General features: G+C 37.4%; 1 protein-coding gene across 2 annotated transcripts in view; it reads right to left on the bottom strand.

The window, feature by feature from the left end:
• Positions 1–917: 917 nt before the first annotated feature.
• LOC132152943 (glycosyltransferase-like domain-containing protein 1) overlaps positions 918–23611 on the bottom strand; it is a 37434-nt gene continuing 14740 nt past the window's right edge. For both annotated transcript variants that reach the window (XM_059561961.1, XM_059561962.1), the window contains exons 3-11: positions 23434–23601; positions 21864–22037; positions 12412–12507; positions 12111–12293; positions 6266–6375; positions 5348–5492; positions 2324–2394; positions 1936–2027; positions 918–1237 (exon numbers count right to left, since the gene is read on the bottom strand). In XM_059561961.1, coding sequence (XP_059417944.1) covers positions 1136–1237; positions 1936–2027; positions 2324–2394; positions 5348–5492; positions 6266–6375; positions 12111–12293; positions 12412–12507; positions 21864–22037; positions 23434–23601 — 1141 coding nt within the window. In that variant the 3' untranslated portion in view covers positions 918–1135. The remainder of the gene's footprint in view (positions 1238–1935; positions 2028–2323; positions 2395–5347; positions 5493–6265; positions 6376–12110; positions 12294–12411; positions 12508–21863; positions 22038–23433; positions 23602–23611) is intronic.

The raw sequence follows: 23611 nt of genomic DNA, 5'->3' as shown, positions 1-23611 counted from the left end.
TAGATGGCAAATTCATCTGATATTTCCAGATGAGGTAGAAACAGGTCAGTTGCATCCATCTGCTTCTTATAAATAACATAAGGATGGACAAAAATAGGCAAATCATAAGTGATAATGCTTTGATAACTCGCAATATATAGCATACGGCACACAAAAGTGTCCCCCTCACTGACCCCCTAAAATATGAAATTCATTACAGATGGAGGTAGGATATTAGGACTATTTTTCTATGAGCTGTTAAGGAAGCACTGCTACTTAATGAGTAATGAGACTAATCTTGGATGCATGTGAGAATCCTCCGTCCAGCGCACCTTTATAATAAATGCATCTGAAATAATAATGGCAGACTACAGCTTTATCGAGAAAATGCCTGATAAAAAAAGGAGGTATCCTTCAATAAATCTTGCAATAAAAGTAAGGCCACTTTTAATAACATGTATGTTGGCAGGCCTAAAGTGGGCCTTGTGATTGTGGCATTGCTGTGATGTGAAAGCAGACACTTACATCTTTTTGGAAAATCTGACAGGCCATTGTTAGTTTGGCCAGATTTTGTATTTTTGCAAAAACATAAAAATAGCTATTTACCATGCCCCCTTAATTATGTAGTGGGTTCCCGGTTGAAACGTACAGCCAGATCTAGGATGCAAGGAAAATAAAAGGACCATATTTAGATTCAACCACAGTCCTGGGGAAGCCTTGCATCAACTTTTACTGAGCCTCAGTGGACTTTGTCATGACCTGGCAACCTCAGGTGGAGCGAGAGCCCACAACGTTTCAAGCCGCAACTTGGCTGCCACTCTGTCGGAGTGGGAACCGAAGACTCCAGAATTCCAGGCTGGAGTCCTCCGGCACAAAGGATAAAAATGGATATGAACCGAAATATGAGGAGGGCCCTCCTAGGCACAACACGAAAGCGGTTTCAGGTTTTTTGATTGTTTATTTTTACTTTGTTCTTTTTTCCATTTACCACAAATATAAAATTGCTTCTTTTTTTCCCCCGCCAGACAAGAACATTAAAATCACATATGCATGTTTTTCTTAAATTAGTTTTTTTTTTTTTTTTTTTTTTCGGGTCATAAACTCTCTTTCACAATGAGGCTGGATTTTAAATCATAATGTATTTCTTGGGGTCATGTCATGACATGTGCTCCTCTGTTAACTTCCTGTCACTTTCAGCTCCCAGGAGAGATCTGAAACTGTCCCGAAGAGTGTCCCAGGAGAAAGCCCTGAGGTTCACCTAGGGAAAAGAGAGACAGAGATAAAGGGGAAAGAGATGGAAAGGATAGAGAACAGTGAAAATGTTATGGCAGAATTGGAATTTGATTGTTTTAGGATTAGTTAAGCAGTCTCTCTCACATGGGTATGCTTGAGGATGCAGATCTTAATCATTTAAAAATGTCTGTCTAATTTTACCTTGGACATCAAGTATCACCCAAACAAGTAAAAAGAAACAACAGCTATAAATCAAACATTAAAATGTATTGTAACATGAAATTGTTATTAAATTAAATTAGAATTAGAATAAGAAATGTATTTTGTATATTTATCAAGTCAATAATTCACATTGTGGTTGGCAAAAAGTGTATAAATGTCATGTTTGTTTTTTTAATCGTCTACAGTATGTGGCAGATTTGCATCAAAATACAGTGGATGCATGACATTTGACCTCAACAACAATTGATTGAATTTGAAAACTAAGACCATTTAGCTAACTGTGCATGATTACAGAGCAGTATTTTTTTTTTTCATTTAGCATTGCTTTTTCCCTTTAGAACAGACTTGCGACCCACCAGTTGTATATAGCATCCTTGATAAATGTTTATTAATTTACAGTCACAGAATTTTATGACTAAAAAGCACTAGAATTTATGACTAGGATTATCTGTAGAAGTCTTTGCGCTTGACTTGATTCCCAGCTAAATTTACCATGTTTACCTGAGTAACATGTTGTCTGACTAATTGCGGACGCTTGCAGAAGTCTTGTAGTCTTTTACACAGCTGTTCAGGTGTTGAATACAGATATGTTGCTACAAGAGGAAAATACATATTTGATAAGTCAGAAACCTCAAAGAGCAGATGAGATCGCAGGCACTTTCAGCATTAAAAATTCAGCTGACACCATGCTGCGTGATGCTGTACATTATTGAACTGTGGTTATATTTACTTATTTATATAAAAATGCCAGAATGGTTTATGGCAAATTCTTCAATTGTGCTTTAAGATGAATAAGTCATAAAATACATAAATTGAACATAGCAGCTTAGCCTGTGACAATAATCTTATTTTGCATATGAAATTGATAATTATGAAATAATTTTTTTACCAGGGAATATTTCAGGATATACCAAAGCCCTCGGACAGAGGGGGTAACAGCCACAATGGACAGCTTCTAACCTGAAAGAGAAGATTTATGTCATATAAGATTCAGTTTAATCGTGCATCAGGACTGTATTGACCAAATGTATGGAAATAAAATGGCTGCATTTCCCCAATTAACGATTTCTGAAATGGCACCATAGAAGTTCAGCGCAATGGAGCTGACAACAAACAAAAACAGTTGCCAGTACTGAAGAAGGGAAGGTTATTTTTCCAACATACCACCCACCAGATGAAGCGGCACCTTGGACTAAACCTTGATCAATATGAACCATAATACATAGCAGATCAAATCCTTTCAAATCATTCTACTAATTCAAATACCTAATAAACTCTCATAATGCTACCTCATAACTATGGCATAGTTTACTCATGCTTTTAGTTCATCAAATAGTTCAATCTAGGGCAAACTTTGCTCCCAACTGATTCAAATCATTTGAACCCCTATTGCTGGCAGTGGAAATGACCGGCTGTTTAAATATTTTGTAGAATGAGTATTAATATTTAATTAGTCTATCCATCTCTCCCTTCACCATCAGATCCTCATCTCATTTCCCATGCTAAAACCATGCATATTTTAATATCCGATTAGCCCTCTGCCATTCATTGCAGAAATTTCTAAATTCTGATTGAGCAATGGGACAAATTTCCTCGAACAATCCTGTGGATTTGTGTAACGTCTCAGAATCGCAAAGCTGTGTTTCAAAGTGGTTTGTATTCTTACATATTTAATGGTCGCTCATAGAATGCTACCATTAAACCTTCAGATCTGTGACATAGGAAAACAAAGAACACAATTAATTTTCTTTCTTTTTTTTAGCGCAGGAATCATGGATCAGGGAGTTTTGGTTTAAGGTGGGCAACATGTCTGACTTGCTGAATCCTAACCTATTAAGGGGCAGTTCACATGCTTTCTTGCATTTGTCTGCAGCTTTGTTTAAATGTTTTTTATATGAACATGCGATAAATGGCTTTATTTTAATTAATGTATTCTGATTATTCTAGTCATCACCAGCCAGCAGATACATGCGTAAACAGTCCAATGCATTTTCTATTCGCACCAAAGCAATAAAACATGCACTTTTATTCACATCTCTTTAATCTAAAAAATATATAAACCAGATGAAAGAAAAACAAAAACTAAAAAAAACATATCGCCTTGTTATAATTTCTCTACAAAGGAAAAAGCTAAATAAAAGCATAAAAGTCACCTTCCTTGAGCAAACACTAGACAGTGAAGGTTTAAAGTAGTATTATCTACTCTGCAACATCAACATCCCCTTCCCTGATCAAATTCACTGTGAGCACAGTAAACCAAAGTCGCTCGGCTGGAGTCTATGACAGCCCCGTCGTATGAAACTGATTAAGGTCAGTTCCATGTCAATGCAGTTAATGTGTGAGCGTGCAAATGCTTATCAGGTTTTTCATCTCAAATATAATTAGGCGATCATTCTGCTTGGGTGCCTTACTGTTTTTTCTGGAGGGCACGGATGGGCGTCTGCTGACAATTAATCAGATTAAGCTAATTTCCACAATAACGAGGACAGAACACGGTGGAGAAAAGTCCCCTTGCATGGTGCGGAGCTGGCCAATGAGAAGCAAGGACAGATCGGCGAAAGCATCTGAACAGGTGATTCAAGTTTTGGGGTCTTATGGCCTCTTTCTCATGTCATCAGTCCTTTGTAGCAAAACTGATTTTTCTTTAACTTCGGGCACTTTTATGTCCTAGGGGTTGATTTTTTTTATTAAAACCATACCCTTGTCCCAGACTTATATTAAAATCTATCATAAAATTACTTTTAAAAATAATAAGTTAGTTTACTTGTTTACAAAATATACAACAGAACCAGTGACAAGCATGCATGACATGAAGCATCAGAAGTGGTAAAAACTAAGGTAACGTTTACGAATAAAATCTAATAAAATATTTAATTGTACATAATTTCAAATCAAGCTGTAACTAGTTAGTGCATAATGTTTCTTAATCTAAAGTTTTAACCAAATTTTCATTATGTACATAAAAGAGACAATTCTCTCGTTAAGGAAACATCCTTGCATTAATTACTCTTATTCAGCTCAATTCAAACGAGATGTTTTTTGGAAGTTAAACATTATTAAGAAAAGCCGACAGCAGGTGTTTGAACCCACACATCGCCTGAGGACATAAAACACACACAGCTGAGCAGTCTCCTTATTCCTTCTCTCCACTGGACTTTGATCTAATGAAATCGAGAACAACCTTAGCCGTATGTATTAAGAGTCCCAGAGGAAACACGAGTCTAAACCATTACCTTGCAAAGCAAAGGATGTTTCCATCCAATCGATATCACGGCCCAGAAAATGTATCAGTGCTGTCATCTAATTAGAATGTATAAATTTAGTGTACAGAACAAGGATGACTGAATTCCCCAGTGTAGAATGAGCCCTTGCTAGTGCACTTTGGATCAGTGCTACCTTGCATTATCAAACAAACTCTTCAAAAGTCAAGCACAGGTGACTGAAGATATTGATCCGGGCGATGCTGAACACATCAAGGGCGGTGCTTTCAAAAACACATGTGGTACCCTCTTGACTGTGAAACACCCCCAGAAAGAGAGGACAGGCCTCTGGGATCCAACGCAACCTTTCAATTAAGACACAAACTTTTCTGGGCATGTTTGGGCTTTGGAGAATTGCATGCTCAAGGTAATCTTCACATTTTGTTAAAATGTGATTTGTTGGAATAGCTTTAAATTTAGCATTTTTCCACATAACTAAACAAAGTTACAAAGAAGTTCTTATGAATTCTGTGGTAATCTACTAATATGAATGACTAAATTCACCAAAACTGACGAGTTGTTTTTTCTTTTTACACTGAAAATTTCATGAAAATAGCACACAACACTTATGCCAATAAACATAAATAAACCATTGTGGTGACTTTCTGTTTGGAGGGAACATATTTCTGTGACAGACAGCAGATGAAACTCACATTGCTACTCCGAAAAACTCATGCTTGGCTGTGGAAACGACGACATCTGCTTGGCACAGCGCTTTGAGGTAATCTTCCTTACTGGGCATGAAACCCCAGTGCTGGATGTGGTCAACCAACTGTTCTTTGGCTTCTAAAAAGATGTCTATAGTGGGAAGGAACGGAGAAAGGGACACAAGCCTCAATATCGATGTGTAGTAATTAGCGGAGAGAGGGATGTTTAAACTTTTGGTCATATTTTGCGAGGAGATAAAAGAAGTAAGGTCATCATAAATTCAGACATAAAACGGAGAAGGGCACAAATAATCAATAATGTGATTCTATTAGCAAAATCAAAATAGATTAAAACCGTTTCAGTGTGATTGCCTTCCGAGCAATCGTAAACATAATTTCATAACATGAGCGACCTTTACGATCTGTTTATTTCTTTTGGTCCTGCAGCTGTTTATGCCATGATAAAAGTTCGCATCTCAATATAAGAGATTGTGTTTCCTGTAAGTCTCGCTTTGGCATCGCTAGAGTGTGTGGGCACATAAATGAAATGTACACAACGCCATAAATACTCAAGACTGTCCGAAAGATATTAAACCATAATTGTCCACTAATGGGGAGTGTATTTTGCCAATGAAAATGTTGCCTGTGTGCAATAAACAGACCATCTTTGAACCTAAAGCAATGTACTTAACAAATTTGTTTCAAAGTTAAACATGTAATTACATTTGTGCATGACATCAGAGGTGTCAAACAACTAAATCATTCTGTGAAAAGAACAGAAAGGTAAGTAAATAAAAATAAAAATAAGCAAGCAGAAAAAATATATATATAGCCAGCCAGAACATTGTCTAAAAAAACATGTATAAAAGTAATATCACATTATAATTATGTCCCCGTCTCTAATCCGTACAGCACATGATGTACCTGGAACATCAGTGAAGGTCTCTCCCAGGACAGAAACTTCAAAGCTCAGCTGTCGTTCTTTGAGTTTCAGTAAGGTCTGGAAGAACAGCTGTGGGTCTTTGTCATGTTCCCTTTAGCCAGAAAGAGACACAGCAGAAACAGAACAGACTATTTCACATTTGGAAGCAATAACAGTTCCAGATTAATTAATAACAGAAAAAATATTACCAAAAGAGAGTTCAAAAATAAAGTGTAGAAAATAAAAATAAAAATCACTACCAATCATATTAGCATTAACGTTTAATCATACAGCTGACAGTTTTATCTAAAGTGCTTAACAGATGATGCACATCACGAGCCATTTATTTTTTATATTTCATAAAAATCACAGGGCTTTTATGGACATAATACACTATTTTAATATGAGGTTGAATGTATAGAGAGTTTTGTTTAATAAGTGAATTTTAACTGTGACAATAGTGGAACAAATATCTTTATTAATTTTTTTAACTTCATCCCTTTTTTTTTTTTTTTGCAACAAAAAATATCCTCACAGATTTTGTAGCCAAAAGCCCATTTCAGTATTTATTCTTCCATTTTTTTTTATTTTTTATTTTTTTTATAACCTTCAACTTTTGTATGTTTTTCTACCCATATGTCTGGATGTTATTGTGGAAATAATACAAAACAAACTGAGAAAAGGTAAAAACCTGTGATGTGATGAAATTTCAGTGTTTGACATTCGATTTTGACTTCTCAGAAGCATGCATACAAATGGAAACGCTAATCCAATTCTTTATATTTGCGGTAGGTGGTGAGAGTTCTGAAAGTTCCTCTTCGAATCACAGCTCTTATACCTTAATTACACATCTGAAGCTGAGGCTACATGTTCTGTCACTGTGATGCAGTCAGGCCACTGATTGCTGGTGTGCTTTCATTGAAGTTCTGAGCTCAGCCAAGAGATCTGGCGAGCAGCTTCACAGCGATCCCTGGTAATGCTTCATTACCTCAAGAATACTTCTCTCTGAAGTCTGAAGTGTGTCTTAGATTTAAAGCATTATAGGTTTTAGTAAGATTAAATTAGGAGAACTTCAAAGAACGTTTTATTAATTGATATTTTAACTTTTGTTTGTTCTTTGAGAAGCCGAGTGAGTTGTCTAGCCCAGTCATTTGTATTAAATAAAATAAAATAAATAATTTGTATTGTTTATCAGTGATAAAATAATTTGTATCGTTGAGTTTCATGATTATTATAGTTTTTTTTAAAGTGTGTCTAAAATGTTACAGCAGAAATAACACACTTTCCAAAAATCAACTGCTTTTAATTCAGTCATCAACTGACCCCAATCTTTCTATAAAAAAAAGAAATAGGTGCACAAACCACGAGATACAGTTCCAATTATATTCTGCAGTCAAAAAGGATAACACAGCTAACCTTCATGCTAACATCACATCTGATGTAGAAACTTCCCTCTGAATATAACCACCCTTAATGCACAGACTTGAAATCCTTCTCTTTGGCCCAAAGTGTGCGCATGAAGTCCTTTCAAAAATCTGAAAATCGACTGGTGATCCATGCAGCTCATCCTCTTGATAGAGCGGAGGTATGTTACCGAACAACGGCCTTATAGAGCTCATACATGTTGCACAAAAGAGGCTTTGACAAATCTCTGAGCTCGTCAGCAGTGCCATTCTGTATACTGTCTGAGGAAGAGCTCTCTTCACAAAAATGACGATGTTGAAGGTCAAAAACAATTACCGGGGCAGAAGCGCTTTGACAAAAGACACCTCCCACTTGGGTGGAATCTCCTTAGATGAGGTATTAGTGAGGGCTTATTTCCTCTCATTTCCGGTTCTTTTATGTTGCCTTTCCCCCCATGGCTTGATGCTGATTCCCTCATTAATTTTGCAGCCTCTTTGATTCGCTACATTGTGGATGTGACTAAGACTGGTTGACCTGCGGGGAGGTGACATGGTGACTGCAGGGATGCCCAGTACCCGGCCTGTCAGTCTAGTAACTAAAACAGCCTTCATGTGGCCGTGATGCCTTATTTCCTACTGACAGCATAGCGGAGGGTTAATTAATATGTCAGTTATGTTATGCAGGGATTGCTGGGGATCAACGTGCCTCTCACACTCAAATGAAGAGAGGAGACCCGCATAAACACACATAAACATGAGTTCACTAACATGCACTCACGGCCGATGCTGGTCTGTGATGCCTGGGCATTAATGCAGATTAGTAAGCATACAATACAAACATATTAGTGATTAATTATTAGATTATTTCTAGGAGCTACACTTAATGGATATTTTAAATGCAGATGTTAATGATAGATGGCAAACGTATGGATGACCCAAATAAAGTTTGAGGAGATTATACCACAAGCATGGAACACACACCGCCAAAAAAAATAAATAAATAAATAAATAAATAACTATACAGATAATAACTTTCTATAGCAGTATACATAATAAAGTAAATACATGTATTTAAATGTATTTATTCTAAAATGTTTGTTAAATATACAATTACTTGAAAATTTAATTGGATTAATATTTATTGTATACGCACTACCATTCAACATTTTAATGGCCTGTTTTTATCAAAAACACAGTCAAAACAGTAATGTTGTAAAATATTTAAAAATGACTGTTTTCTGTTTTAATATATTCTAAAATGTAAATTATTCCTGCAATGGCAGAAAACTGAATAGCTATATTACTGATTTGATGGTCAAGCTTTGATTTGTTATTATTATTTTTATTTTTTTCAGGATTCAGGAAACACCATTTATTTGAAATATAAGTATTTTGTAACATTAGATATGTATGTTTCAGGACTGTTTTATAATAAAAAAAACAACTAAAAAAACAGTCACTTTAAATGTTTGAATTGTGTCATTAATGCATCCTTTCTTAACAAAAATAATGTATTTCTGCAAAAAGAAGAAAATCAAATAAAATTGTACTTACTATAAACTTTTGAGCAGAAGTGTAAATGTCCAAAGTTTTTCTTTTTTTTACTGCACAAATATGTGTTACTTTCCAATACTAAAATGTTTTTTGTCTTACCCTTTGACCTCAGAGTGCAATGAAACAGAAACCAAATAAAACAAATATGAAAAAAGGGGTGTTCTGCAGGGACCCGGCGAATGCTCATTAGCAGTCATCTGGTACTACTTAAAAGAATATGATTCTCTCATTTAGACAGCTATGATTAAATATTCCCCTTTAAGTCGCACCCATGAGGTGCATGTTTTAAAATTCAAACTCTATTTACTGCAAAAGCATGACGGTAAAGGATTCAAATCAGAAGGAAGTGAAAGGGCTAATTAATAGGGCTCTTGAAAGCCCAGGATTCGGTTATCTGGGGATTGATTAGGGTCAGCTGAAAATAGCGGAGGCAAAGCCTCCGGTAAAACAAGACAAAACAAACCATGACCGTGTCGATCGTTCTTGCTGTTCCTCCACAGGGAGGGGTGCGTGGTGGGGTCCTAATAAGGGAGTAACCATAAATGAATGGATGTGAAAGTGTATGGGCTGACTTCTTAGTTTCCATTTTAACTGTCAGTAAATGATTTGTTTTCCCCTTCTCTACTCTAACACAACCCAGATTTATTTTTTTTAATTTTGTGCAAACATCAATTGTCAAATATTTTCTGGAATTCTGCTTTCGCTCGCAAAGTTGGGTTTAAATCCTTTGTGCCGTTTTCAAAATTCCAGCATATAATGTCCTTCCAAACGCCGTCCATCTCTAACAGGGGTCTCAGCGGCACAGCTTTGGTGATGAACAGGGCGCAGGAGGAGTTGTGGAACCAGTCATGATCCTTGCCAGCACAGTGTGGTGATGCATCAGTGCCTGCGTCTTTTTTACTTGGTCATTAGTGCCCGCTGCACAGTCTGGGAGGAACGAGAAATGCACAATTATGTCTGGATTTCAAGACAAGCCACAGAAAAAAAAAAAAAACATTGCGTAACCGCCTGCAGAGAATGATCGCCTGAAAGACAAAGGTCCAGCAGAGGGAAAGCCCATGCCAGGCCATGTGACTGTCTGATGTTGTACTATAGTCACTGTCTTCACTGCTCTTTTTCTTCTTTTTTTCTTTTTTTGAGAAAGAACATGTGCCTGTTGAGAACCGTGAAAAACAAGGTTGCCCTCTTAGGTAAATGTGCTTTTTGAAAGCAAATTTAAGCCCTCATCACATGTACCTGCAAACAGCTGCCCTCTCTGACCATACGCCCCGTTCAGCGCCTGCAATAAAAAGGTCCTGTAATCCAACAGATGAAGACCAATCCAGGCCACATGGAGATTAACAATCTGCAACCAACTCAAAAAGAGAGGCTAAGGGGAAAAAATGAAAAAGGATGAAATGGGACACACTGCCAGAGATAATCCAAACCCCTTCTTATTTTTCCAGCAGCTCTCGCCCTGTGTAAATCCCAATTTAACTCGGACCAAAGCCAACGTTTACGAGGCACGGATGTTAACAGCGCTAATCCATCTGTGTTTTGCTCAGTTTTGAAGAGATTACACAATGGCCGCTTTTGTTACTGATACAAGAGTAGGTGAATGACAGATACATAACACAAACAAACATCACAAAATCCCTGTGTCAGCATCAAACTTCGACACCGGTGGTCTTTTTCGGTTGTTAATCTTATTTATGGGTGTTTTTTGGTAAGGAAGCATGCCGTCGCTGCCAAGAGATGAGTAAAGATTCATGGGAGAAATATGTGGCTTGAGAAACAGTTGCTTTTTTTCTCTGCCCATGGCAGATGAGGTAGAGATACAATGCTGTTTGGTTTCCACTCAGGCCAAGAGGAGGTCTAAAATATGGGGAGTGGAAGATATTTAAACTTCAACAAAAACCACAGAGCAGTCCTGTGGGGAATGAAATATTTTCTCATCCCTCCCCCATCAGTCCCTGTGAACAAAACAGTTGTCAGTTGTCGCCATCGGCATCACTGACAATATTCTAACAGTGGCTTTCGCCAAGACTGAAATTGAGAAACAATGAGATGATGCTGAGAAATATTTCACAAGCAACGAGGGGGTCGATGGACACATTACACACTTAGAACTGCTCCGAACCAGTGATCTATCTATGCATGTTGAACCAAAACAAGCATGTTATCCATTTTCCATGCCTCTGTCGTACAGTCAAACAATTCCCTGGACAGTCCAAAGCAAATAACTTACAGAATGGTAGTTGTATACAGGCTGATGCTTGAGGCACTTTCATGTCGCACATGTTTGAAGTCTGAGAAACAAGGTTCTCACACTACATTTCTGTGTGAGTGCATTTATTTTTATTTTTTATAATTTGTGTATTCTGCAGTTTTTACAATTGTATGAAATAGAGTGTCACTTCAACTCCAGGTACTTTCATGCTAAATATCACTTAAAACATAAACTTTTTATGATGTCTTATTTATTGCTACTTTTCAAATGTTTTTTTATTGCTATACCCTTGTCTCAGATTTATATATAAAAAAAAAAAGTCTCTGATTTTATCAGTTATCCATTTTACGGCAAAAAAGTTTTGTCATTCAACCACAGAATGTAATCAAACAAAAATGATGTGGAAATCTTTTTTTCTTTTTTTTTTTTTTTACAAATTATATATATTTTGCAAGTCCACAAGATCAAAAGTGCTCCAAGTTGAAGAAACATCTTTATAATGAATTTAAATTCATTTTAATTATACATGAAGAATCAGTCAGTTATTAAAAAATAAAAGATAATGAAAAGAAAGAGTGAAATATTGAAAGTATTTTGTTAAATCAGATTTTCCATAAATAAATGCATGTTAAATGAACTCTTGATGAATAGATGTTTCTGATGTTATCGTGAAGGTCTTACCAGCGATGTGGCCAGACTATGTGGAGTGGCCGAAGATTCCCTCTCTCATCGCCAGACAGACGAGACACTGGCTGATTCTGCGACGTCTTCTGGCATGGTGGGTCACTTGCAGGCTCCAGGGACTGCTGCGGCCCTGCCACAATCTTCTCAGGTGGCTCAGAGTCTATTGTGAGCTCTGGACAACTGCAGGGGTTTATAAGGTCATAAGTTAGGCCCCCATCAATTACTCACGATCACTCTAGAAATAACCAGTCTCGGTTATTTTAATGCATAAACAGTCTTCAGTGCTACAGTATGTTACCTTGGAGCTGATGTTTGATCGTGGCTTTGAGTAGACAGAGGGTGGATATCATCACACCGCACTGAATGCCTGAGACGTTTGTGTGCAGGGAGGAATCTGAGGACGAAAGGGAAAAAGCCCAATAAAACAACATAAGAGAAACTATGAAAAAACAAAACAAAAAAAAAACACGATGACGGTAAACACATTCCTAAATTTTTCTCTAACCTTTGTTGATTTCTATAATAAAAAAACAACATAAGGAGCAAATAATTCATAGGCAACACCAGTTGGGATATAACATGTTTGAGCAATATAATCAAAAAAGGTATCTAAAACCACATTTTAAAAAAGGGGCCTCATATGGCATTTCTCTCTCCTCGGTCTTAAAATATGTCGAGCACACAACCGGACTGATGGATTCTGCAACCACGACGATTATTACAAGTTAAAGAAGTTAAAACAAGTCACATTTTCACATAATTCACTGCCAAAAGCAATCCATAAAATGCAGAAAGCACTTTCTCGGTTCTCTGCGACTGCACAGCCCATGCGCTGCCTCCACGGCACCGCGAGTCCTAATTGTAGGTTGTGTAATGGACGCAAGCCAATTAGCTGCTTGAGAGCAAGATTCCCCCATGCTTACTGACGTGCTATTATTTTTTGCAGTGGAGCAGAAGCGAAGGAACTGCTAAAATTTTAACCTACCTACCTTGTACTCTTTTAAGCGAGCATTAAAAAACGACAGATATATGGCACTATCTTTAGTATGGTACGAATTAATTAAAAAAATATAAAAGCAGTTCAAGATAACCGACCAAAAATTAACAAGCAGATCATTAACACCAAACACAAGGTTGCTGATGCAAGCTTCCATTAAAGAAATGTAAAATTTTTTGAAATTGAAAATTTTTTAAACAAATAATTTTACATTCCCACTCTGTTACAAGGTATATTTGAAGAAATATAATATCATAAAATAAAAAAACAGCAGTTTATTAAACTGACTTGAATAAATTGGATGTCATAAGTGCCACTTATACTTGTATTTCGGGGAGCCAAAGTCTTTGTGGTGTAGGGAAGCAATACAACATGACGAACTACTAACCAATTTAGCACGACTTCCCACAGTATATTTATAATATAGGTGGATCCTTCCAAGTGCTGGAGAACTCATCAACTTCAAAACAAAGGGGCTTGTAAAGGCAGTCGAGTGTAAAGAGGGTTTTTTTCTCAGAGTTACGTACAGATGGCCGCCTTGATTCACCACAATGTTGGGTGTATTTCTACCTCCCACTTTTTCCGAAAGTTTTTTATCTTCTCAACTGTGTTAAGAGTGTTTCTGAGTACAGTTCACAAGTGTGCATCTGTTTGTGCATTTTGATTGCACTTTCATCTAGATGAAAACAAGTTCGGGAAGCGTTAGTCAAATACAGATAGGTAAATTGCGGTTTGAATGGAAGAACCTTCAAAGAAAGCTGTTAAAGCCACAAAATAAACGTCCACAGAGTATTTGCTGTTCACTCTTTTGAAGTTGTCATTTCAGACGCAATGCTCTAATCCCTTACCCATTTCAGTAAATATGCATTCAGCAGCAATCAATGGCCATCCAAATATGAAACACCCAAATATGCCATTACTATTCTCTAAACGTCCCTGAGAAAGACAGAGTATCAATGAGAGCAGTCACTCGGCAGTTCACCTCCATTAGATTAGCCATTGATAAAAGTGCCAGGGAAGAGTTTCGCAATGGATGAATTAACTAACAGATGTGGACAGTAGAGCCAGGCTACATAAAGCTGCACTAAAGAGATGACAAGAAGGTGGTTGCGGCAAGGTATGAGCGATGGAGTTGCCTCGCAAGCTGGGAGGAAAATTTCATTTCGAGGGCCATTTTGAAAATTACACGAGGAGCTTTTGACTAGGCAATAAAAACACAGCCGTATCCTCCAACAGGAGAGAGAAAGAGAATGCCACCAATTAGCTTATTTATGAACCAGGCGCAATTTCAGTGATGACTTTTACCTTGCATTTGATTAAATGTGAAAGGATGGTTGGGGAAAAGAGGGAGGAAAGAAAATCAAAGTCAAAAATCATTTCATCTAATTTCCTTTATTGGCAATAATCACAAGCGGTCTCTTTTTTTCCCAGGCTAATGAAAAATTCCATTGATCTTGAGGTTGGCCGTTGCAATGGCTCAGAAGTGGAGAGAGCTACATGTGAGACATGCAAACTTTCTCCAGCAGTTCTGGCAGTACTTCCGGGAGGCTCAGGACAGCTTAAAGGAACTGGGTTCATTACAACTTAAGCGAAACAGTCAACATTTGTTCAATGTTGAATAAAACAAACAACAACAACAACAAAAAATTTAGCTGGGATATCAATGAGGTACTTACAATCGAAGTAAACAATGCAAAGCAAAATGTAAAATTAGCTTTTTATAAAAAAAAAAACAAATAAAAAAAAAGCACATCTATTATTTGAATTATAGAATGGTCAAATTTTAATTTTTATTTGTTGATTATCACAAATATTTAACCCACGAAGTGCACTATATTTTGGAGGGAGCTGGAGGGAACACAGATGATTTTTTACTAACCATTTATATTGTATGTGTCCCATATTAACATGTATACTACAGTTAATGCATTTTAATAATGTAATTTACCCAAAATTTGGTAAAAACTTTGATAATGTTACCTATATATATATATATATATATATATATAAAATCATGTTTCCACAAAAATATTAAGCAGCAAAACATTGATAATAGTATGAAATGTTTCCTGAGCAACAAATCATCATATTGGAATGATTTCTGAAGGATCAACAAAACAGACTGGAGTAATGGCTCCTGAAAATTCAGACTCACATCACAATAACAAAGTACATGTTATACTATATTCAAAGAAAAAATAAAATGCATTGCTTATCAAATAAATCCATAGGAGGCACAGATAAAAGAAAACAAAGATCTTAGCCAGCCCAAACTTTTGAATGATATTGTACAATATTTAAATACAGTGGCTATAAACTGTGTATGCTAACAACCCCATTTATTATGCTATAACCATTCTTTTCTTTTTTTCTTAAAGTTGAAATAATTTTCTGTGGAAACAGACATTATGGCAGAAATGCTTAACTTGTATTGAACCTGAAACATCCCTAATAACATTCTCTGCCCACTGAACAAAAGCGACTGATCACGCAAAAGGTTTAATGTAGCCAAGTGTGTCGTTTGTGACATGTGAAACCACCGTCGCCAGCATTAGTCTCATCACTGTGGGTGCCCTGTAGGGTGGCTTGACAGAGGTCCGGTATGATGGGCATAGGAGACTGGAAGAGAGCCTCTGAGATGTGGACAGAGAAGGTCATTACTACACATTAACATCTATGTTCATTATTACCAACTGACCTCATAGTCAAACGCCAAACTTCCAGCCCTAACTGTGACACACATCCTGGACTTCAGTCTACTCTACATGACATTGAGAATGAAAATATCAAACCTCAGATAGTGATGGAATGAGGATTCCAAATTTTAATGACAAAGACTTACATGCAGTACAGCTAAAGTAGGTCACAGGACGTAACCAAACAGACGGCTAGTAGAGGTTTCCAGCGACACTACAGCTTTGCCCTATTTCCATTTAACACAGATGCTGGATATGATTGTATCGGGTTGTGGAATGCATTTAGCGATGACAGACTTTCCGTATTATGTAATGTGCATATGGCTTACCAAATCTGACATAGAATGGGCAGATTTTGACACAACTGCACAAGCAATGACAGCTGTCATGTGAAACAGAAACATAACAGCCTGATCACTGTGATACAAGCACATAGCTGTTCATCACATCTAACAAACTTTCTTGTAGCAGGATGTTAGATTTTAACAATGGCAATGTAAGGACTGTTTTACTCTAAACAGAGATAAACGTTTCTTTAACGGAAGATAGAAGACAGAAATTAGTTTAGAAATTGATAATAGAAAGCTATAAAAAATTATGTAAAGGAGCTGTTTCTACAGAGCGAAAGGCAAAAATCTCCAGTTCTGTTTCAATTACATCAATTTACATGTGCCATGATGTCAGGTTTCTACAACTGTCTATAATTTGCTTACATGTTCTCTTATTTTGTTGTCAACACTCTTGATGAAGCTGAACAGGTGTTAGCATGAACGAAAACAACTCAGGTCTTTGTTTTTTCAGATAATGCTCAAATTTGAGGCATTTTTGTAATTGTAAGTAATGTATTTATCTTGACAAAACCCTCAGGTTGCTCTTGCACACTAAAGGACTACATCAGGGAAAACATCCCTATCTATAATGTATTTTCATATTCGTTCATTTTTACACATGGAGAGACAGAGAGACATTGATTTTAAAATTAAAAATGAAAATTCTGTAATCATTTTGCCAACCCTGTATGACTTAAGACGTTCTTCTGTGAAACAGACAAGAAGAAATGTCCCAGTATTTTTCCCCACATTTATCGAAAGGCACTCTGGTACCATGTTGTTCACACAACCAACATTTTTCAAAATCTCTTATTTTATGTTTCACAGAAAGGAGTAAGTCATACTTTTGAATGACATGAGAGTGAGAAATTTCTGACATCATTTTTAGTTTTGGGCTTGGGCTTAGTTTTTATCTCTTTAAAGACACAATTTGAAGATGTATTCACCACAGTAATCAGCCATTAGCGTTAATGCTGCTTATTCAAAATAAAGTAGTAGTACCGAATTTCTTCTTATAGGGTGTTTCCAAATCAGCATGTATGAGACAGTAAAGATCTGCACCCTTTAGCATCTTGAGTATTCACTGCAAGTGCTTTTGAAGTGAGCAGGGTGCATTTATGCTCACATTTGGAGGCTATAAAATGTATACCTAGTTAAATACCGGCAATCAAAGAAGGCACATATTTCATTGTGCTTTATAAATACCTGCATGTCCTGATTACATCATGGCAAAACCTATGGCCTTAAGCCAGCTGCTTGGGACAAATCTCTGAACCCAGGGGCTTTATCCTTGATTCATTCCTATTTATCACGGTTCGCTCCTAGCACTTGAAAGCGCCATATGGACTCAATTGTGGTTCGTTCCTGGCACATGTGATCTGGAGATCAGACGCATGCCATACGTTTGGGCTTTACTTTTGGATTATTTTCACAGGGCACGTTCTGAGGAGTCCTCGTGCCACAAGGATGGAGATCCCTTTTGAAAATGTCCTCCGAGCACGAGGTGGTGGAATCCGATGTCAAAGAACAAATGAGAAAAGGTGCCCGCCAGATGTTTCACCGACAAGATTAAACGCTCAGCGGTTTGATTAAGAAAGCCCATCTCCTCTTTAACCCATCCTGCCTACATTAAGGCTTTAACAGCAATCAAAAAAGAGAGTGCTACAGGATGAGTAGCAAGGCGGATGAGTATTTGGAGATCGGGTGCCAAGTGATGAGTTTCTGACCGCTGGTGGCCACCAACTAGGAATACGGCGATAATCAAGGCCCCTGCGGGAACCTGAGCAAGTATGACAAGCAGAATTAGCAGAAGCTCAACATCAGCAGATACATCACGGCTATGACACAAAACCAGCTTTTATTACTTATACTTGTTTATAAAACAAGCTGGCATTGGGCCAACAGCGAATTTTCCAATACACTGGAATGGTTTCCTCAGCCGTCCAGAAATAAAATCCACAACTCAATGTTCTACACACATTTCTACAAAAACACACACACACGGTTCAATTAAATAATGTAACCCAAACAACTATGAAGCCGTGGCACTGGTTTAAGCAACAAGGTAACTGGCATCTTTGATGCGACTTTATTATTTCGATATGGGACCAAGGCGCATCATTTTACTGCGCTGTTCCCTTTGAACCGTTCGGAGACAATCTCTACAGCAGGATTTCCTGCCATCTGCTTCAGTAACAGAATCACTCCACAAGTCAGTCATTGGCAGCAGGCCGCTGTACAGAGAGTCACATCCATGCCTTTGAACTGCTTTTTAAAAAGCAGCCAAATACCCTCTTTTCCCCACCAACTTTGAAAAGTAACTTCAGTTATCTGTGCTGAGTTAAATGGGCTAATGAAAACCTGGTCCTCCTGACAACAAGAGTCTACGAGAGATTCCGGTGATGGATTTTCCCCTCGATGAGCTTGATAGCACTGTGGTCCCCATCTTAGGAAAAACTGTCATTGTTTTAGATCACAGCATTGGGATCAATACAGTGCTGGCCATCAATCTTTGTGCTCCGATCGGGTGCGTGGGACTTTCTGCAAACATCTGATGCCAGTTAAGTGCTATGGAAACCAAATTCACTCTTCTGCCAGAGCAAAGAATAATGGAAATCAGTGAAGCATTACATATGAGTCCTTGCAGGAGTGTCTTTGTGATGTGGCGGCTCCGTAGGACTGAAGCTTTTGAAAGGACACCTGATTGTCATGTGACTTTATGCAAACATACCCAGCTAGCCTGTTGTGTTTTAATACAAAGACTAGCCTTTGATAGGGGCCACCAAAGTTGTGGATTTCCGTGATTGATGATGTGGTATGGTCTCGCTCAGCTGGGCTCCTGCTCACTAAGGTCAATCATGATTGAATTACAGCTATACGCAAAAAGCCAATTAATAAGTGAGGTTTCATTAAGTTGATCCAAAGGACACTGTGAGGTAATAGAAGCCTGTTAAAGAGAGATTTCTTTGGATTATGTTACATTCAAGGAGAGATTACAAAAGATGTTTTCATTCTGAGGTTACTTTTACCTTGTTTATTTTTCTCCATCATTCTCCTCTAAATGGGGATGGTGACTGCGGGCTAACCTTGTACGTTATTTACTTTAAAGGGAGTTTCCTTTTGCTAACCTTTATGGGCTATCCTCTAGGGACTATACATACTATATAAGTATTCTTGACCTCTTGCAGTCTGTCTTTTGTTTTCCACAGCATCTATTGTGAATATGGTATGGCAGTGCAGTGCAGTGCATTTTCATATATACATTATACAAATTTGTCATGTTTGTTTTGGCAGAAAGAGAACATAAGAGTGAATGAAATAAGAAATATGCATCACATAGGAGCCCACCTGCGAGATATTTCAAATCAAATACTCTGCTTCTTCTCTTGTTTGTCTCTGGGAATATTTTTAAATTCTTAAAAGGCTTGGACAAAGTTGGTTGCTGAGAAAAGAACCCAGGGCATGTTGACGGATGGCTGGCCATGCATATAATCGTTTCCTTACACTCTGTGAGTTTGCTTTGGAAGGGGCGAATTACTATCTGAAAATGAGCTAAGAAACACTGTAGGCGAGAGCCCTGCGTCATCAGTGTCAGCTTACTTACAGCATCTCTTACCCATGATATAGACACACACACTCACACTAGTGTGGACCAACATTACTAATGTCATCTTAACCCACATTTTACACACAAGGCAAATTTGTCATCCAACAAGGCGTAGGTGCATGTCCATCACCTCATAGAAATGAAACACACAACAAACATACACAGACACACGAACACTAAAATACAGAGGAAGGAGTCAATAAGACTGTCCAATGATCGTGCTGTTCAAGATATATTTAGCACCTGGTTAGTGAATAGAACAGGTTAGTTAGGCTTAGGGCATTAAAATCTTTACATCAGTGCAGTACTTTTTCATTTACTGTACATTTCTAAAACACAACTGCGAGTATTTTCCATAAAAATGGAGAGCTACGTTATCAATATAGGTGCATTTCGAAAAGACGCAGCAAAGTGCACACAGCTGTTTTAGTGATGAAGAACACTGAAACGTGACCTCAGTGGTGTAGGCTGGTCTGGCTCTTCTAAATCACAAAAAAACAAACTTGAAAACACAAAGCGGCTGGATATTTCTTTTAAGTGTGCATTGGAAATCTTGATTTTGTCAACCAAAAATCTACTGACTAATGCGAAAAAGTCATGCATCAGAGGGATAATGCAAAACATGCCGCACTCAGACCTTGGAGATAAACATTTTAGATTGAAAGAGCACAGATAAGACCAAAAAAAAATGGACTGCAAGCATATTAAAAAGAAATATATACTGCTAATATGTGACATGACATTTTTATGCTAAGCTTACACATTTCATACAAACATAAAATTCAAATTCCAATGTTTATATTAGATTTTATAATGTGCGTTATATAAACACAATTTTATTTATCATTTTAATATCTAATTATATTTTACATATTTTATGAATATATTTATTGTATATATATGTTTGTATCATGAAAGCTACTATAATTTATCATTTATTCATATTATAATTTTGCAACCAATCTACAACTATTCACATTTTTCTAAATCAATAGCTACGTGCACATCAAAATGACAAAGACTGCTTTACAGCTAAAGCGGGGTTATGAAATGCTATGCACTACAGGTCTCTCTAATCTTTAAACCAGCACACATAAGCCATCCCAAGAATGCCTTGAATCAAAACGAATTAACAATATTGTTCCACTCGTTTCGGGTTTTGCTTGCTGTTCATTAGGATTCTAATAAGAAGCAGACCCCTCCGTGGAGTTGCTTCTAGCCGACTTATTCTTGACATTGCTTTGGAACGGAGCTATGAAAAAAGCACCACCCATGCTTGCTGATCCAAGACGACAGTTCGAGAGGCAAATTGTGAAACCTATCTAAACTGCGCAAGTCAAAACGAAGTACACAGCACAGTGAGACTTTAAAGCTGTAGGGGGAAAGAGTAGTAGTGTGCTCAGAGACCCAAAAATCAATCCAGGGACCGACAACTGAGACTGCAAGGACATCAAGCTGGTCTCAGTGTACTGCATTTTAAATATTTACTTTTAGATGGTTTTGTCTTCTAAACAAGCACTTTTTAAAAAAGAGATTTTATTTTAAATATTATTTATTTCATGATAACTAACTAAAATGCAATGCATAATTAATGGTCACAGTGTGAAAAGTTAGTACACTGTAGCTACAGTTGCTTACCAAATGAGCAAAAATGATTTTTGGAAACATTGTGGATTTTAATAACCTGGTTAATAAAACTATTTGGATTTCCTTTTTTATTTGCAAAATCACATGCCTTGAGTAAAAATCCTCACTAATTTTCATACTGCATCATCGGTTTCTCACCCACACAAAAATCAAACACAAATACCTACATCATCTACAGTCAAACAGACTATAACACAGAGAGATCGCTTCCTGTCCCAGTGGGCATGTTGTGTATGTTCATGCATCTATGCCCGAGCACGTATCTGTAGCTGGAGCGTGTCAAGTGATCCACACAGGACATTAAAGCTGTCTATTCTAATCACTTTCTTACACAACTTTGCCTTCTCGCCATTAACCACGCTTGCATACATGATCAGCTTTTGGGGGCAGATTAAGACTGAACTCGCTAGCACTTTTTTTAATTAGTGGAGGAGTGATCCCTAGAAAACTGTGGTGAGGGATATAAGAACAGACCTTGTGACATCGGGAAAGTGAATTGGGAAGTGGAGGACGCGACACTTGGGGCGGATGAGCTGGTCCAGATCTTTGGGCCGATGGTCAGGCATGGTCTTCATGAATGTGGAGATGGAGGAGAGGAAGGACTCCATGTTGAATGAAGAGTTGAACGCCACCACATCTGCAACCAGGCTGGGAAAACATTGTTATTTAAGATGACGAAGGAAGAAAAATACTGACAAACAAAGCCACAAAATGTCAAACCGTGGCAATAATGCTTCTTAATTAATTCTAGAAAATGAGTGTTATTAAAATCAGCATATGTTTTGAAAAGCTAACTTCAATTGTAAATAAAAAACATACACTTAGCAGACGTCTACAGTAACTAGTCACTTTAAATATCTTAATACATGTTTATTAGAATCCAAAGAAACAAACACACCATGTTTTTAAATGGCACACTGATTAACCCCAATTGCCAGAATCAATCACTGCATTGCACTCAATTAGAGAGTGAATTAGAGGAGCCGAGCGCTTTTTTTGTGTCACTGTTCTGCAACGTTAATAAAGTTGAGCAAGCAAAGGGCCTTTGAATTATTGACATCATACTCTGACAGACAACAATCACAATGTATTCCAATTAGAGCTCTTAAAACCATTTCTTTCAAGCATAAAGATTGATTATGACATTAGGTTTTAAAACAGCGCGTTCTTAAGAATTAGAGTGCCATTATACGATCCCATAATTAACCAATCACATCATGCCAAGTAACGTGCATGATAAACAATTCTGTCTCAGACAAACTGTCTCTCTTGTGAACTAAAATCCAGTCTGGTACAGAAATGGTACTTGTTATACACAGACTGTATTGACATATTAACATACGTACGTTAAGACAACCTTATTTTTGAAAATCAAAACCTGGGAAATTTCTAGTTTAATTTAAATTTCTTATGTTAATTTTTTTTTTTTTTGATCATGTTTAAAGTAGAAATTATATGGGGTATGACATATAATACACTGCCATAATACTGCCATAGTAGTTGTGGCCTAATGGTTAGAGAGTCAGACTTGTAGCACTAAGGTTCCGAGTTCAAGTCTCAAGTCCAGCAGGAATTGTCAGTAGGGGGAATGAATAACCAGCGCTCTCTTCCACCCTCAATACCATGACTGAGGTGAGACCCTTGAGCAAGGTGCCGAACCTCCAACTGCTCCCCGGGTGCTGCAGCAATATGGCTGCCCACTGCTCCGGGTGTGTGTTCACGGTGTGTGTGTGTTCACTTGTATGGGTTAAATGCAGAGTATTGGTCACCATTCTTGGCCACACATCACTTTATTCTCCCTTTCACTTACAATTTAGTCAACTATGCACACTTACGAACCGTAAAACTACTTAAGAGTAATTAATGGCACTTTGTTCTACTTAAACTAAGTTCTGAAATCAATTTGCATATACTTTTTTTTTTTTTTTTTTACGCCGAAAACAAAGATAAAACTGAAATCCAGCACATTAGATACATCTGGTACCCTAACATTTGTTTTTCTTCCAAGGGTACTTTTGTAAAGTTTGTCAGATTCTGCTGTTACCATGAGAGGATCTGGTTGTAGCCATATTGGAAGTCTCTTTCTTGGCTCTTGCGAACTGGATAGACCAGCTGGTTCTCGTGAAAGTAGAGGACCTTCTTAAGACGGCCGAGATCAGGCCGCAGGGCTACAAGTTCAGCAAGACTGAGAACGGAGCTGGTGAACAAAACCCTGTGAGACA

The sequence above is a fragment of the Carassius carassius genome, chromosome 11 (assembly GCF_963082965.1).
Source record: "Carassius carassius chromosome 11, fCarCar2.1, whole genome shotgun sequence".
In the NCBI taxonomy this organism is placed as follows: Eukaryota; Metazoa; Chordata; class Actinopteri; order Cypriniformes; family Cyprinidae; genus Carassius; species Carassius carassius.
The sequence above is the reverse complement of the archived record's forward strand: the minus strand, read 5'-3'. Positions and strand labels throughout refer to the sequence as shown.